Source organism: Lutzomyia longipalpis, chromosome 2 (genome assembly GCF_024334085.1).
Source record: "Lutzomyia longipalpis isolate SR_M1_2022 chromosome 2, ASM2433408v1".
Classification (NCBI taxonomy): Eukaryota; Metazoa; Arthropoda; class Insecta; order Diptera; family Psychodidae; genus Lutzomyia; species Lutzomyia longipalpis.
This window is the reverse complement of record NC_074708.1, coordinates 9,081,464-9,099,092: the sequence shown is the minus strand read 5'-3', so window position 1 is coordinate 9,099,092 and position 17,629 is coordinate 9,081,464. Positions and strand designations below refer to the sequence as shown.

Sequence of the window (17,629 nt, the reverse complement as noted above, 5' to 3'; positions counted from 1 at the left end):
AAATGCGAAAAACTGATTTTAGCCAAAAATTTGTCTAAACTTCAAGGGAAAAATTGAAAATTCTTATTTTTTGTAGTTGAAACTTCCCTTTGGGACATATCGATCAGGCTCATCGACGAACCTGCGGGTACGGGATGACCCAAAAAACCATTCAGATTTGCTCTAAAATCAACAGGAGAGCCAGAAAATGCGAAAAACTGATTTTAGCCAAAAATTTGTCTAAACTTCAAGGGAAAAATTGAAAATTCTTATTTTTTGCAATTGAAACTTCCCTTTGGCACATATCGATCAGGCTCATCGACGAACCTGCGGGTACGGGATGACCCAAAAATCCATTCAGATTTGCTCTAAAATCAACAGGAGAGCCAGAAAATGCGAAAAACTGATTTTAGCCAAAAATTTGTCTAAACTTCAAGGGAAAAATTGAAAATTCCTATTTTTTGTATTTGAAACTTCCCTTTGGGACATATCAATCAGGCTCATCGACGAACCTGCGGGTAGGGGATGACCCAAAAATCCATTCAGATTTGCTCTAAAATCAACAGAAGAGCCAGAAAATGCGAAAAACTGATTTTAGCCAAAAATTTGTCTAAACTTCAAGGGAAAAATTGAAAATTCTTATTTTTTGTAATTGAAACTTCCCTTTGGGACATATCGATCAGGCTCATCGACGAACCTGCGGGTACGGGATGACCCAAAAATCCATTCAGATTTGCTCTAAAATCAACAGAAGAGCCAGAAAATGCGAAAAACTGATTTTAGCCAAAAATTTGTCTAAACTTCAAGGGAAAAATTGAAAATTCTTATTTTTTGTAATTGAAACTTCCCTTTGGGACATATCGATCAGGCTCATCGACGAACCTGCGGGTACGGGATGACCCAAAAAACCATTCAGATTTGCTCTAAAATCAACAGAAGAGCCAGAAAATGCGAAAAACTGATTTTAGCCAAAAATTTGTCTAAACTTCAAGGGAAAAATTGAAAATTCTTATTTTTTGTAATTGAAACTTCCCTTTGGGACATATCGATCAGGCTCATCGACGAACCTGCGGGTACGGGATGACCCAAAAATCCATTCAGATTTGCTCTAAAATCAACAGGAGAGCCAGAAAATGCGAAAAACTGATTTTAGCCAAAAATTTGTCTAAACTTCAAGGGAAAAATTGAAAATTCCTATTTTTTGTATTTGAAACTTCCCTTTGGGACATATCAATCAGGCTCATCGACGAACCTGCGGGTAGGGGATGACCCAAAAATCCATTCAGATTTGCTCTAAAATCAACAGAAGAGCCAGAAAATGCGAAAAACTGATTTTAGCCAAAAATTTGTCTAAACTTCAAGGGAAAAATTGAAAATTCTTATTTTTTGTAATTGAAACTTCCCTTTGGGACATATCGATCAGGCTCATCGACGAACCTGCGGGTACGGGATGACCCAAAAAACCATTCAGATTTGCTCTAAAATCAACAGAAGAGCCAGAAAATGCGAAAAACTGATTTTAGCCAAAAATTTGTCTAAACTTCAAGGGAAAAATTGAAAATTCTTATTTTTTGTAATTGAAACTTCCCTTTGGGACATATCGATCAGGCTCATCGACGAACCTGCGGGTACGGGATGACCCAAAAAACCATTCAGATTTGCTCTAAAATCAACAGGAGAGCCAGAAAATGCGAAAAACTGATTTTAGCCAAAAATTTGTCTAAACTTCAAGGGAAAAATTGAAAATTCTTATTTTTGGTAATTGAAACTTCCCTTTGGCACATATCGATCAGGCTCATCGACGAACCTGCGGGTACGGGATGACCCAAAAATCCATTCAGATTTGCTCTAAAATCAACAGGAGAGCCAGAAAATGCGAAAAACTGATTTTAGCCAAAAATTTGTCTAAACTTCAAGGGAAAAATTGAAAATTCTTATTTTTTGTAATTGAAACTTCCCTTTGGCACATATCGATCAGGCTCATCGACGAACCTGCGGGTACGGGATGACCCAAAAATCCATTCAGATTTGCTCTAAAATCAACAGGAGAGCCAGAAAATGCGAAAAACTGATTTTAGCCAAAAATTTGTCTAAACTTCAAGGGAAAAATTGAAAATTCTTATTTTTTGCAATTGAAACTTCCCTTTGGCACATATCGATCAGGCTCATCGACGAACCTGCGGGTACGGGATGACCCAAAAATCCATTCAGATTTGCTCTAAAATCAACAGGAGAGCCAGAAAATGCGAAAAACTGATTTTAGCCAAAAATTTGTCTAAACTTCAAGGGAAAAATTGAAAATTCTTATTTTTTGTAATTGAAACTTCCCTTTGGGACATATCGATCAGGCTCATCGACGAACCTGCGGATACGGGATGACCCAAAAATCCATTCAGATTTGCTCTAAAATCAACAGGAGAGCCAGAAAATGCGAAAAACTGATTTTAGCCAAAAATTTGTCTAAACTTCAAGGGAAAAATTGAAAATTCTTATTTTTTGCAATTGAAACTTCCCTTTGGCACATATCGATCAGGCTCATCGACGAACCTGCGGGTACGGGATGACCCAAAAATCCATTCAGATTTGCTCTAAAATCAACAGGAGAGCCAGAAAATGCGAAAAACTGATTTTAGCCAAAAATATGTCTAAACTTCAAAAGAAAAATTGAAAATTCTTATTTTTTGCAATTGAAACTTCCCTTTTGCACATATCGATCAGGCTCATCGACGAACCTGCAGGTACGGGATGACCCAAAAATCCATTCAGATTTGCTCAAAAATCAACAGGAGAGCCAGAAAATGCGAAAAACTGATTTTAGCCAAAAATTTGTCTAAACTTCAAGGGAAAAGGACTTATTTTTGGCTGAAATCAGTTTTTCGCTTCTAGACGCAATGGAGAAGGGGATGCATAAATGATTCAGAAAAAAACGCGGGAAAATAAATAAGCTTTGAAAGCGTTGAAAGCTTTGAAAAGTTCATAAACGTGCGTCGACTAAATGATACTTATCGCAAAAGTTGCGAGATTGGTCAGATAATTTTTTCTGTGCAGAAAATGGAATATTTTTCTTACCTTCTCTGGTGCTTCCCTCACTTTAGACACTTCCTTGATGTTTTTTTTTTTATAGAAAGAAAATGCAAACTTCCGGTCTTCATGTCTTCACGTGAAAAAAAAGTTTTCACTGCACTGGGAAACCGGCATTTGAAACTTTCCGAATTTCCTGAATTTTTTTGCAATTGTCAAAGCTCTACAGTTTCCCATCGATAGTTTTCGTATGATATCGATAATATCGCTAAATATCGATAGTTTGGCATTCCAAATGTCACCTCAACTTCCGCCAAACCTCCATTTTTCTTTTCGTTTCGCGTTTTGTTGGATCAAGAAGTGAACAAGGTAAGTTCCTTTGATTTTTCCTTAATTTCCTTTCCAAAATTTCCTTTTAGTGATTAAAAACTACGCGTAAACAATAGAGAATTATGGATTTAAAGGAATTTGATTGATTTTCTTTAGAATTTCACTGGAAATTATTGAAAACAATAATTGGGAAATAGGAGACCGCGTGGCTCAATCGTTCTGACTAGTTTTTGCTTAAAAACTATTTCTTTTTCCTTTGATTTAGCAATAACATCTTTTGCTGACAATTTACTTATATTTACTATTGTAGTGATTTACAGAAACATTAAAAAGTAGTTTTTTGAGCAAAACAATCGAATTATTGTGTATTGAAAATCCTAACCTAAAAAAAAACTTGTGGAAGACTCACTAATCTCGGTGTGAATATAAAAAAGTGATTTTCCCGGAAGTAAAACCCGCGGTAAGTGCAGAAAAAATGAAATTAAACAATTGTCTGGGAATTAAACGATTGACGTATTCAAGAGAAAGGGTGGGTCTTCCACTCAACCTCCAATTTGATTTTGTTAGCGTTTAATTCTCCGGACAGATTCATTGAAATTGCTTATCGTCTCATTTCTTTTATTTTTCTCTTTAAGAATCCCACAAAATGCCACAGAACGAGTATATGGAACGTCATGCAAAGCTGCATGGACGGCGGCTGGATTATGAGGAAAGGAAGCGCAAGAGGGAGGCACGTGAGCCAAAGAAGCGCTCCAAGAAGGCACGAATGCTGCGGGGAATCAAGGCGAAGATTTTCAACAAGGAACGTCGCAATGAGAAGATTCAGATGAAGAAGAAGATCCAGGCGCATGAGGAGAAGCGAATCAAGAAGAGTGCTGAACAGGAGAAAGATGGAGCACATCCACAGTATTTGCTGGATCGTGGTGTACAGTCCAGTGCTAAGGTGCTGTCAAACATGATTAAGCAGAAGCGCAAGGAGAAGGCAGGAAAGTGGGATGTCCCCATACCCAAGGTTCGTGCTCAGAGTGATGCTGAAGTCTTCAAAGTACTCAAGTCCGGAAAGACAAAGAGGAAAGCCTGGAAGAGGATGGTGACAAAAGTTACCTTCGTCGGGGAGGATTTCACCCGGAAACCCCCAAAGTTTGAGAGATTCATCCGCCCCATGGCGTTGCGCTTCAAGAAGGCCCACGTAACACATCCCGAACTCAAAGCCACATTCTGCCTCCCAATAATTGGCGTCAAGAAGAATCCCAGCTCACCGATGTTCACGAGTTTGGGCGTTATAACGAAGGGTACAGTCATTGAAGTGAATATCTCAGAACTTGGTCTTGTGACACAATCCGGGAAGGTTGTCTGGGGGAAATATGCTCAAGTGACGAATAATCCGGAAAATGATGGATGTATTAATGCTGTACTTCTCGTTTAAATCTCCCCAACAACGCTTTGTTTTTTTATAATAAAAAGAAAATAATTTAAAAAATAACTTTGTTTTTTAATAAAACTTTTAAATTAATTTACGAGAATGATGTTCCTACAATTAAAATTCTTGAGTTAAATGTGATTTTCTTTTTCCTCTTTGCAGATGCAGATCTTTGTGAAAACACTCACAGGGAAGACGATCACCCTCGAGGTTGAGCCGTCAGATACCATCGAGAATGTAAAAGCTAAAATTCAGGACAAAGAAGGCATTCCGCCAGATCAGCAGCGTCTCATCTTCGCCGGGAAGCAGCTGGAAGATGGGCGTACATTGTCCGACTACAACATCCAGAAGGAATCAACACTCCACCTTGTGCTCCGTCTTCGTGGTGGTGCCAAGAAACGCAAGAAGAAGAATTACTCCACACCCAAGAAGATTAAGCATAAGCGCAAGAAGGTCAAGCTTGCTGTACTCAAGTACTACAAGGTAAGTTAAGGGAACTCTGTTTATAGAGGGAACAATCGGACATTCTGGAAATACCAAAAGGAGGCTTTTATTCGTTGGAATTTCGGGTAATCTCGAGATCAATTCATCTTCCGGAAAGTCTCAAAAAGTAATCTTAAAGAGGAAACGAATGGGGAGGAATCCTTTCTGTGTATATTAGATTTATGGGAGGACCTTTTAGGCAAAATAAATCGACAAAATCTCTCGTCAGTCTACATTTGCGATTAAAAATTTAATTCATTGGTTTAGATCGTTTAGATAGTTTTAAGGGTAAGAATGATCCATGAAAATCAAGAGAAACTAGATCTTTTAGACTGGACTCTGAAATAATGTTATCAGGAGATATTGGGCCTTATTCAGCGACCAAGAAACCCTTGAAATTCGCTTGAAATCTTGAAATTTATGCAAAAAATTCAAAGATTTTAAGGGTTTCTTGGTCGCTTAATTAGGCCCATTATTAGATTTATTTTCAAAGGGAGTGTCTAACAAATATTTCTATTTTTCAATTATAAAAAAAAAAACAATTTTAAATGGACTTGGAACGCTTAATGAGTGAAGATTTATGAGGATTGAGATTTGGGTAATTTTAACGTTTAACGTGTATTTTCTAACTTACAAGACTTATTTTCAAATACTTGACAGTTCTTTTTTAACATTGAAGTTTTATTTAGGACATTTGAAGTCTTTTTTTCAATGTTTGACGTTTCTTACGATTGACGTCTCTTTTCTAACGTTCAACTTGGTTTTTCTGACATTTGTCGCCCTTTACTAATGTTTAAAGTTTATTTTCAGACATTTTACGTTCATTTTCTAACGTTCAATTTTTATTTTCAAGCTTTTGACGTTCCTTTTAAAACATCTGTTGTTTGTTTTATAAAGTTTAACGTCCTTTCCAACGTTTGATTTTCCTCTCTAACGTTAGACTTTTACAGTTTTTGACGTTTGTTTTCGAACGTTTAACATTTATATTCTAACATTTGACGTTCATTCAAGAACGATTTATGTCATTTTCTAACTTTTGACTCTTCTTTTAATACGTTCGACGTTTTCTACAGCTAATATTTATTTTCAAATATTTTACGTTTTATTGCAAGGTCAGCGGAAAATTCCCGCTCACCCAAGGAAAAGCAGCAATTTATGCTTGTTATTAATTAATAATTTCAGTGGTTTGAAAACCACTGAAGAAGAGCCACTATTAGGCTCGAAAGCTTTGTCATAAATTGCTGCTTTTCCTTGAGCGGGAATTTTCCTCTGACGACCACCGGAAGCCTCTTGCAATAACATCAAAATACGTCAGAAAAAAGAAGGAAATTTTACGTTCTTTTTTTTTTAACGTTCGACGTTTTTACGTTTCAAAATATCATTGAAATTCTACTTTTAATTCCAAGTCCTAAATTAATTTATTTAATTTCTTGGGAAAACCTAACCTGCTTCAATTTCAAAAAAAAAAAAAAAAAGAAAATTGATCTCCGTCCTAACTATAGGACCCTAACTATTACTACTGAACGGTGTTCGTTATTTATCAGGCTAGATTATTTTTAAGTGGAACAAACACGTTTTTAGTTAATTTTTTTTAAGATTTCTTGATAAAGTTTTTAATCAATTATAAATTGTATCGCAATTGTAGACTAGTACGAGAGTCTAGTACCTCCCACCTACGATCTCTTAGTATTTAGTAGATGACTCGAGTATTGCCGGGATTTCTTCTAACGTTTAACCGATCTCCTTGCCGATTTGAGTCCTTCATTCCCACAATATTTTCTTCTCTCAAAAAAAATCAAAAAATTAATTTCGTTGTGGTTGAATTTGAAGGTCGATGAGAATGGCAAGATTCATCGGTTGAGGCGCGAATGCCCGGGAGAGAATTGTGGCGCGGGTGTCTTCATGGCTGCCCATGAGGATCGCCACTACTGCGGCAAATGCAGTCTCACGTTTGTCTTCAAGCAAGACGAGAAATAGGCGGGCAGACAGCAAGAAATGTTGTAAAGATGCCAAATTAAACAATAAAGAGGTGTCTTGAAAATGAAATTGGCGTTTTTATTTTAACTTTTTGTAGAATTTTTCTTTCTCACATCTTTGGGCGGGAAGGTGTTTATGCAAGAAGTCGCTCGAGTTTACTCTGAATATCCCGCAAAATTTCAATTAGATGCTGCGTGTCGGGTTTGGTGTAGAGAAGATTGAGGCATGAGGAGATGAGACTCATTGCCTTGGCAGCTACACGACGTTGATTCCTTGCCACAGATCCCGTACAGGTGGCAATGAAGGTGGATGCGAGCTTTGCAGCTGCTTCCACGAGGTACCATTCATTGCCCTCCGCCAGCCAGACGCGATCATTCATCGCCACCATGCGCGTGTAGATGTCCAGGAGGGTGTCTGTGTCGAGTTTTATTGCCAACAGACATTCCGGGACGGGAGACTCGTGCAGACGGAGCTTACAGGCACGCACCTCGAGCTCGTAGACGAGGAATGGGAGTGGGAAGCAATTGCCCGTGTCACTGTACTCCCGTGCGAGGCATTTGAATTTCGTCAGGAGACGTTCCATTTGTTGCTCCGGCGTAGCATGGGTGGATGCTGCGAGTTCCCGATCGAAGATATTCAGCCAGACAGTCTCAATGAGGAGGGCATCGTTGTGGTGGGAAACAGCGAGAATCTTTAATTTGCACTCCCACAGATTGAATGGTTCGGCGAATTCGCAGTAAAGTTGATTCATGGTGTACAGCTGGGAGTTGAGTAGCCGTACCTGTTGAGAAGGGATTAAGGAATGTTTTAGTTGTGTTTCTTTCAGACACAGCTTTTGTGTACCGAGCAAAATCGAAAGTCGTCAGATCGAGCTCAAACTTGGGATGAGCACGAATAAGGGTCCCCACATTCCAAAAAACGTATGCGCCAAAAACATTTTTTACCGGCCGGCCGTCCGTCCGGCCCTCCGGATTATAAACTTAAATTGCAAGAGAACGGTGATAGATAGAGACTTGCGGTAAACGGCAAAGTTTAAATATCGACCTGAAGAAATCCGATTATGAGGTCAAATCCACCACCCCACCCCCCCGTCCGCCATTTTGAATAACCTCAAAATTTTGTTTTCGCTATATCTCAGCCCCTATTATAGCTAGAGGTCTGAAATTTTGATATGTTGTAGGGGCCATCAAGACCTTTCCAACGATACCTCATTTTCGAAAATCGGTCAAGCCGTTTAGTCAATATGGCCGCCACAATTTTTCATCGAAAATCGACCATAACTCGAAAACGGCTTGACCGATTATGATCAACCCGGGGTCAAATGAAAGATCTCAACAAACCCTACAACTCTCTAGAACATCAGAAGTTTCAAAAGTGACCGCTAGGGGGCCAAAAAACAAAAACAAAATTTTCGATGAGTTTTCGATGAATATCTCGAAAACGACGACATAAATTTTTTTCATTTTTTGATATGTTATAGCTGACCATATTATCTAGCTCCATGCCAAAAATGAAGAAAATATATGGATCCATTCTCGAGATATTATAGCCTTCTAAAGATTTCTTAGGGTATGTATTTTCAACTTTTCCCGACTTTACGCGTATTTAAATTAATTCGCGTTCTAGTTTACTCTCACAATATTGGTACACTGAAAGAAACACAGCTCCCGTAAGCTTGGTCAGCTTACCAGTACATTTTTCAATGAAAAATCAGGTAATTTGGGTAATTCTGTAGCTGTACTTACTGCATCATCTGTGTCCAGATCCCCCTCTCCCATGCTGGATAGTGTATCAAGGATGAGCTTCTGTACTTGAGCAAATTCCAATTTTTCCTCCATCTCCTTGAGCAGAACCCCATTTTGCACGGAATACCCAATTGTCTCGCTCCTCATGCACAGAACTGCCTTCGAGAGGTACTCAATGCGTCGACTAAGGGGAATATTGTCCGCATCAATTGTTGCGAGATTATCGAGAATTTTCGCTGCAGCTGAATGCTGCCCATTGCGCTCATGATACTTCCACAGTAAATCAGCCAATTGCTGATTATCCGGATATTTTGCCAGTGAATTATTCAGGAAGAGGCGCAGCGATGGCTCACTGAGCCCCAGCAACTCCCCGAGAAGTCTATGCGACAGCAGCCATTCATACACGGCCACATGGAGAAGGATGTCAGACGTTTGCAGTGCAAGAGTAACAATTTTGAGGATTTGCCCATTAATATCAGCAATCTCCGTATCATTATTGGCATTGCCATTCACCTCAACACAGCACAGCTGCTGATAAACCTGTTCCAGCATCAACTTAACCTCCTTGTAGCACTCACTCCTTGCCGAATAGGCCATTAAACCCTCACGATCGCCCTGTGGCTCCCCATTCCTATAGTAATGCAATGCAGTCTCATTAACATCCAATTTGAACGCACAAACAGCACAAAGCTCAATGACGCCCTGATAGAAATTAGCCGCTGTGAATTGCTGACAAATACTCCCAAGTGGGAGATTCGGTGCAGCACTCTTGCACAGTGTTAGCGCCGTCATGAGGTGCTCATTCTTCTCCTCCCCATCAGTGCATGTTTTTGCCATTAGAAGAATTTCCGTTGCCTTGTGCGACACAGCCTCCTCATGGCTATACAGTGTGGGGCAGACATCACGTAATTTCGCCGATATACTCCCAACACTCGCATTATCATTGAGGTAGTAATTGATGAGAACACTCGTAAATTGCGAACATGTGTCCGGACGACAGAGGATCAAGTCCCGGAAAGTACACGATGCCAGGATATTTTGCTGCTCACGCGATAGGGCACCGATTAAAATGTGAAATTGATGTTCACAAAGCAATTTCCACAGGGCTATCACTTCGCATGTATGTTCTAAGGAAGAAAAAGTATTAAAATAAAAATTAACATAAAAGGAGTTTATTTGTTTTGTATGGAAAACTTTTTTGTTTCGGGATAAGTCTTTAGGAAAGCGATAACAAGAACAATAAAATGAAAAATTCGTCTCATTTTCATTCTTGTAATAACCAAGGGACATTTATCTGAATGAGAATAGGCAGATCTTTCAAAAAGAAAACCAAAATATTCGGCAAAAATCAACCTTGAGTTTTTAATCTTAAAGGTGTAGAAATTCGTGTTCATCCCAAATTTGAGCTTGATCTGACGACTTTGCATTTTAGAGTGTACACAGAAGCTGTGCTTCTTTGAAGAAAGAATCACAGCTAAAAGGAGCAAAAGTACAAAGATATTAAATTCAAATCCATAATGTTCTAAATTCAAGCCCTTTAAGTACTAAATTTAACAATAAAAAGTACCAATACCCTTTCCGGTTCATTGGGTCATACGCTGACCCAAAGGCTCGATTTTGAAAATGTTTCATTTTGTATAGTTATTTTATGAATATTGAGTCTAAACTAGTACAAGACTATCTTTACAATCCCTGATCATTTTGTGAGCATAAAAGGCCATCCCTAAGGACTCACAGGATCAAGAAGGAGGAAAAACCAAAAATTTTTGAGTTGGGACTTTTTGCCAAAAATGTCTTATTTGAGTTCAAAGGAACCCATAAAAATTATTTTTAGTTCAATCAGCTCGCTTGATTGATCGCAGACATCGCAGACCTGAACGGGTTAAGCCGAAATATTCAGTTAATTCGTCAAAAATGTCAAAATATTCTACACATTAACCCTTGGTAAAAATATTCTTTTTGTGGAGAATCGAAAAAGATTCAGAAATTGCCATACTTCCCATTTTCATTTCAGAATATCTGAGAAAAGGTTAGAAAAATACGCCCAAAAACACAAAGAATGACGTTACTATTGCATTTTTTTGTTTCATTTAATACTTGAAACATTTGTGCTGATGTTTAACCGGTGATTTCTAACGCGATATTATTATGCTTCATGCATAAGAATGAATGCTTTATGCTTCAAGAAAGAGACAAAAATCACAACAGTGACGTCATTGTTTATATTTTTGGGCAAATTTTAGCTTTTTGCAAACTAATTTTTGAGGAAAAAGTGAATGAGAATTTTTGAGAATTTCTTATTCTTTTAAAATGTGATCTATTTTCTTCAAAGGAGCACTCTGTGTACTAATTTTAATGCAAAATCGTTAGATTGACTTCAAGCTTGGGCTGAGCAGGAGCTTATCTCAGTCTATATAACAATTAGAGGTCTGAAATTTAAGAATATTGTAAGAAACCTCATCAGCTCTCAAATGAGAGTTTATTTTTTAAAAATCGGTTAAGCCGTTTAGCTAAGAGTTGAACTCAAGCGACTAAATAGCTTAAAAAATGTACGGGTAAGCTGACCAAGCTTACGGGAGCTGTGTTTCTTTCACTGTACCAATTTTGTGAGAGCAAACTAGAACGCAAATTAATTTAAATACGCGCTAAGTCGGGAAAAGTTGAAAAGTCATACCCTAAGAAATCTTTAGAAGGCCATATCTCGAGAACGGATCCATAGATTTTCGAGTTTGAGCTATCGTTGGAAAGGTCTTAACCTCAACTATAATATATTAAAATATGAAGTAAATCGATAATGGCATTTTCGAAATATTCGAGTTCGAAATTTTCGAAAATATTGATTTTGACTTTAGCGCCTCTCGCGGTCATTTTTCGAAGTTGCAATGTTCTAGACATTTGTAGGGTTTCACGAAACCTTTCATTTGCGCTTGAGTTGATCAAGATCGGACTTGTAGAACCCGAGATATGACATGCTAACTTTGGAAGGTTATATCTCGAGAACGGCGACATAGATTTTCTTCATTTTTGGCATGGAGCTAGATAATATAGTCAGCTATAACATATCAAAAAATGAAGCAAATCGATAATGGCGTTTTCGAGATATTCATCGAAAACTAATCGAAAATTTTGTTTTTGATTTTTGGCCCCCTAGCGGTCACTTTTGAAACTTCAAATGTTTTAGAGAGTTGTAGGATTTGTTGAGATCTTTCATTTGACCCCGGGTTGATCAAAATCGGTCAAGCCGTTTTCGAGTTATGGTCGATTTTCGATGAAAAATTGTGGCGGCCATATTGACTAAACGGCTTGACCGATTTTCGAAAATGAGGTATCGTTGGAAAGCTCTTGATGGCCCCTACAACATATCAAAATTTCAGATTTTTAGCTATTACAGGGGCTGAGATATAGCGAAAACAAAATTTTGAGGTTATCCAAAATGGCGGACGGGGGGGTGGGGGGGTAAAATTTGACCTCATAATCGGATTTCTTCAGGTCGATATTTAAACTTTGCCGTTTACCGCAAGTCTCTATCTATTACCGTTCTCTTGCAATTTAAGTTTATGATCCGGCCGGACGGACGGCCGGCCGGAAAAAACTTATTTTTGGCGCATACGTTTTTTGGAATGTGGGGACCCTAATTCGTGCTCATCCCAAGTTTGAGCCCGATCTGACGACTTTCGATTTTGCTCGGTACACAAAAGCTGTGTCTGAAAGAAACACAGCTAAAATTAGAACTTTCAAAATTCACCACATTGGTTCGATTTTGATAAAATTTAATTTTGATCTCAGCCTAAAACATTTCTTTTGTTACTTTTGCATAAATATCTCTAAAATCGCATAACGAATTTTCTTTAATTACAGCACTTAAGTTTCTTTTCTCAATTAAAATACTTTCCCAAACAAAATCATGTAAACTCCTTTGCCTAAAACAAATATTAAATTGATTTTTTTTACTTACTTATAAATCGATTGAGCGCATCGAGGGATTTCTTCTCCTCCAACCGAGCATCTTCGGCCATATTCTTGGGTCTAGTTAGATTCCCACTGGGGCTGTATTGGAACACCCCACTTGCCCCCTGCGTGGCTGATTGATTGTTCTGCAGGGTGGTGGTTACATTTGTAGCCGCATTGGCTGCCAGGAATGCTTTAATGGCGTACAAATCACTCAAAACCTGCCCACAGTCCTGCAGGCTGATTGAACTTGTAAATGGGGCCGTTTCACTGAGGCATCGTCGCCTCCAAATGGGTTTCAGGAGGCGCGACACGTGCAAATACAGCCCCGTGTGCTTGGCTGAGTACACCAGATTATTCGATGGATCCATGGTGGTGGTGAAGTTGGCATTGGAGACATTTTGTACGGTGGATGGGTACTGGGTCTGCTGCAGGAGACTCTGTTGGATGGCCGATGCTGGTCGTGACGCGAGGAAGGGCGTAGAATTGAATATGGGCGCCCCTTGGCCATCGGCAAAAGTTGTCCCAGCACTGAATGCGCCTCCTGTGGGTGCTGTGCGATAGTGAGGCTCACCGCCGTACAGGAAGAATGCCTGTGTTGCCCACATTGTCATCTCTGTGCCACGAAGGGCTTCAGTGCAGGCTAGCATGAGGCTCGTGGCACAGGCTTCGGGTTCAGTTTGAGCCTGGAAGTACGCTTTGACGGCCTCATGATGAGGTCCACGGCAGGCAACAAGTAGCTGCTGCAGTAAATCCATGGGCTTCAGTAGGGACACAATGTGTGCTCCCTGATTTGTCAGGAGAACAATCTTCGTGGGTTGGTATGTGTGTCGAATGGATGATATGGTTAGGGCGTGAGAATCTCTATCCTTGATTTGTGCCAAGGCGCACACCTGCCCATCGAGTTGCATTAGCGTTGAGGACTCTGTGAGGTAGGGACGATGCGGAAAAGGTTCCGAACTAAGGGACCACAGAAGGTCTTGATCCTGCTGCGATGAGGAGACCATCAGGAGGGATCCACGATGGTAGAAAGCTGAATGAACTTGCCGCGGTTTCCCCACTTGTGTGTTTGGCGTGTATCCAGGTGGAAGGCGCACGTGCAGGAGGTACAAACCCTGTGGCCGAAGTGCCTCCATCGTTCCCTGACCCACGAGAATGGGTGTGGTGGAGAAGTAGAAGCGTACGCCGCATTGGGTCACAGCAATGAGGTGCAAATGGGGACTATCGTCGAAGGTGAGCGGACAAATGGCTGTGATGTTCTTGAAGATTGCCGCATCGACGGTCTTCACCATACTCACAGCTGCCTGAATTACTTCCCGATGTGTCACACGTCCCACGCGTCGGATGTTATCATTCGGCTCCAATTCCCACGCCTCGATTGCGCCCTTCTCAAACAACACATACAACAATCGTCGACTGTTGTCCATAGCTATACGTGCTACTGCATCATTTTCCGCGAAGATCTTCAGAAATCCCGGAACCATGTAAGAAACTAAGCTCTGGAAGAGATTTGTAAACAAAAAAACATTTAAAAATGTACTGGTAAGCTGACCAAGCTTACGGGAGCTGTGTTTCTTTCAGTGTACCAATTTTGTGAGAGCAAACTAAAGCGTAAATTAATTTAAATACGCGCAAAGTCGGGAAAAGTTGAATAGTCATCCCCCTAGAAATCTTTAAAACACCATATCTCGGGAACGGCTCCATGGATTTTCGAGTTTGAGCTATCGTTGGTAAGGTCTTTACCTCAACTGTAACATATTAAAATATGAAGTAAATCGATAATGGCATTTTCGAAATATTCAAGTTCGAAATTTTCGAAAATTTTGATTTTGACTTAAGCGCCTCTCGCGGTCATTTCTCGAAGTTGCAATGTTCTAGACATTTGTAGGGTTTTACAAAACCTTTCATTTGCGCTTGAGTTGATCAAAATCGGACTTATAGAACCCGAGATATAACATGTCAAAGTTGGAACTCAATATTTTCAAAATGGCGACATAATTTTTTTTAATTTTTTTTTTATAAATAGATGTTATAGTAGGCTATAATATATCAAAAAATGAAGCAAATCGATAATGGCGTTTTCGAGATATTCATCGAAAACTAATAGAAAGTTTTATTTTCGATTTTAGCGCCACTTGCGGCCATTTTTTGAACTTGCGATGTTTCGAGGGGTTGTAGGGTTTGTTGAGTTGTTGTTTCATTTCACCCCGGGTTGATCAAAATCGGTCAAGCCGTTTTCGAGTTATGTTCGATGAAAAATTGTGGCGGCCATATTGACTAAACGGCTTGACCGATTTTCGAAAATGAGGTATCGTTAGAAAGGTCTTGATGGCCCCTACAACATATCAAAATTTCAGCCCTCTAGCTATAATAGCGGCTGAGATATAGCGAAAACAAAATTTTGAGGTTATTCAAAATGGCGGACGCGGGGGTGGGGGGGTTGATTTGACGACATAATCGGATTTCTTCAGGTCGATATTTAAACTTTGCCGTTTACCGCAAGTTTCTATCTATTACCGTTCTCTTGCAATTTAAGTTTATAATCCGGCCGGCCGGATGGCCGGAAAAAAAAATTTTTTGGCGCATACGTTTTTTGGAATGTGGGGACCCTAAGTCGTGCTCATCCCAAGTTTGAGCCCGATCTGACGACTTTCAATTTTGCTCGGTACACAAAAGCTGTGTCTGAAAGAAACACAGCTAAAATCTTCCTGGAAGAATTGCAAAAAAAAAGATTCTTTTACCTGTGAGTGATTGACTTTCTTGCAACGTCGTCCAAACCAATTGGATTCAGCTTGGTACTGAAGCTCAAAGAGGCTCCCATCGCGTCCTCCAAGGAAGATTCTCCCATCGGATGTTCCCTCAATGGTCATGATGGACACATTGTCGGTGTTGAGGACAAATATGGGTCTACTGATGTGCAATTCCTCAAAGGGCTTCACAGCATGAACTGTACGATTGGGCGAACAAATTGTCTTTGTGGAATCCCCAAAAATCACCCCGAGCACCACAATCTCAATGGGTGTTGTGAGGATCAGGAGGTACTTGACGTCATTCACAAAAACATCCGGCTTGGGGGCAACGAGTCCCACGCTGACAATCAAGTGATTCAACCCATCAAAGTATGCCACATCCCGATCATTCTCATACGTCCAAATGTAGATATCTGAATCAATTGTCAGCCATGCACGTCCAATCTCCGGGAAGAGTCCCATCATGCAGTGGCATTTGATGTGATTGAGATGCTCCAGGATTTCCGGTGGAATGGGCACCTTGCTGGATGTCACCACTTGATTGAGAGACTTCAGATTCATCGAGAGTGATGATAAGTTCTGATAGTCAAAATCATTCAGCCCACTCGTTGTGGCCATGCCGTGCTGCGCGACTCCGGTTACCTGTGAGTTGAAAAGAAAATAAAAATTGAGGTTAGAATCACAACCCGGGAGATCCGGATCTTTGTTCCCCCAGCACCCACTTCTCCCAACATCTGGGCAATCTTTCTCTGTTGAAAATTCAATGCTTCATCACACAAATGAGCAAAAATCTCATAAAACTCCTTAAAATATGAAATATTTACCTCCAAAAGATTGGGCGAGGATAGACATTGGAAATGCCTATCAATCATATTTCCGGCAAACTCCAGTGTATTCCCCCCAATTTCCATCACATTCATCTTTGCACCAGCACTCAATTGAACGCCTCGAAGTAATATTAATTGTCTTTAATTAAAACTTTCAAGAAAAAAATGCGAAAAAGCAAAACTTGGACGCCGCCGGATGAATGTCAAAATTGATGGCGGTTAAAATCTGAGACGATATGACAAAATATAGGGGAGACTGGGGTATGTTCAGACACTTTCGTTCCTTTCGTGGCATTATTTTCTAAATATGATTTCTTTTTTTGGCGAAATTACAGTGATCACAATTCTTGATTACTTATGAGTTTTTAAGGAAAAATAATTTTAATTTTTTGTGTTTTTTGGGTTATACGATGACCTAACCCTTTCACGGTCGCATGAAACATGAAATTGAAACATCGTTGAAATATTCGATATATGGAAGCATTTTGAGGATATTCCTCAATCAAAATGAATTCTTTTGTCAAATGTACGTATTTTCTATCCATTTATTATTTAGAAAAACAATTTAATCATTTGGGAACTTAAGAAAATAGAATGTTTCATGTTTGTATCAGTGTATGAGGGACGCGAAAGAGCTAAAATAAATATAGGATTACCCGAGAAACATTCTATTTTCCTGGAAATTAACCCTTTCGCGTCCACGTGAAACATTGAAACATTAAAACAAGAGTTCTTTTTATCACGATATTTATTGTCTAGATGCTTTCCAAAGGACTTTTCTCAGTCAGAAAGTCTTCTTTGGCCTCTTTTGCATAAATTTGATGCATTTGTAACTTGGAACAAAATTAAATGCATAAATACTTAATTAGAAAAATTAAATGTTTCACGTTATTTGGGTCATACGCTGACCCAGACGTGAAACATTTAATTTTCCCTAATTTTTATGAATTTAATTGTTTTTTAAAGTTAAAAAATGCATGAAAGTCACTCAAAAGAGGCAAAAAATATTTTTCCTGATAAATTATGTAAGTATGTAATACGATGAAAAAATTGAATGTTTCAATGTATCCATGTTTCATGAAACTTTTCATAAACCAATGAAACATCATCAAATGCTTCATAGGCTTATGCAACGGCACGAACTACAAA

At 39.3% G+C, this 17,629-nt stretch overlaps 3 protein-coding genes across 4 annotated transcripts; 2 read left to right on the top strand and 1 right to left on the bottom strand.

Moving 5' to 3' along the window:
* Positions 1 to 3,273: 3,273 nt before the first annotated feature.
* Positions 3,274 to 7,279, top strand: LOC129789144 (ubiquitin-40S ribosomal protein S27a). Its single transcript, XM_055825801.1, has 3 exons — positions 3,274 to 3,369; positions 4,913 to 5,233; positions 7,064 to 7,279. The coding sequence occupies exons 2-3, from the start codon at positions 4,913 to 4,915 to the stop codon at positions 7,208 to 7,210; spliced, it is 468 nt and encodes a 155-aa protein (XP_055681776.1). The 5' UTR covers positions 3,274 to 3,369; the 3' UTR covers positions 7,211 to 7,279.
* Positions 3,285 to 4,813, top strand: LOC129789114 (ribosome biogenesis protein NSA2 homolog). Of its 2 annotated transcripts, none has more exons than XM_055825760.1 (2): positions 3,285 to 3,369; positions 3,966 to 4,813. In XM_055825760.1, exon 2 carries the CDS (start codon positions 3,977 to 3,979, stop codon positions 4,754 to 4,756), a length of 780 nt encoding a protein of 259 aa, XP_055681735.1. In that variant the 5' UTR covers positions 3,285 to 3,369; positions 3,966 to 3,976; the 3' UTR covers positions 4,757 to 4,813. The 2 variants fall into 2 exon arrangements, with proteins under 2 accessions (XP_055681735.1, XP_055681736.1); XM_055825761.1 differs by lacking the exon at positions 3,285 to 3,369 and adding an exon at positions 3,508 to 3,790.
* On the bottom strand, positions 7,264 to 16,716 carry LOC129788945 (nuclear pore complex protein Nup154). The gene is made up of 5 exons (XM_055825439.1): positions 16,478 to 16,716; positions 15,645 to 16,295; positions 12,911 to 14,402; positions 8,956 to 10,082; positions 7,264 to 7,991 (listed from the first exon to the last, which is right to left on the bottom strand). The coding sequence occupies exons 1-5, from the start codon at positions 16,571 to 16,573 to the stop codon at positions 7,344 to 7,346; spliced, it is 4,014 nt and encodes a 1,337-aa protein (XP_055681414.1). The 5' UTR covers positions 16,574 to 16,716; the 3' UTR covers positions 7,264 to 7,343.
* Between the last annotated feature and the right edge of the window lie 913 nt (positions 16,717 to 17,629).

Bases quoted from the DNA above. Each gene is read 5' to 3' on its own strand.
- LOC129789144 (XM_055825801.1), top strand. From the start codon at position 4,913: ATGCAGATCTTTGTGAAAACACTCACAGGGAAGACGATCACCCTCGAG. The intron at 5,234-7,063 runs GTAAGTTAAGGG...TTGAATTTGAAG, and splicing joins CTGTACTCAAGTACTACAAG to GTCGATGAGAATGGCAAGAT.
- LOC129789114 (XM_055825760.1), top strand. From the start codon at position 3,977: ATGCCACAGAACGAGTATATGGAACGTCATGCAAAGCTGCATGGACGG.
- LOC129788945 (XM_055825439.1), bottom strand. From the start codon at position 16,573: ATGAATGTGATGGAAATTGGGGGGAATACACTGGAGTTTGCCGGAAAT. The intron at 16,296-16,477 runs GTAAATATTTCA...TTCAACTCACAG, and splicing joins CCTCGCCCAATCTTTTGGAG to GTAACCGGAGTCGCGCAGCA. The intron at 14,403-15,644 runs GTAAAAGAATCT...AATCTCTTCCAG, and splicing joins AGAAAGTCAATCACTCACAG to AGCTTAGTTTCTTACATGGT.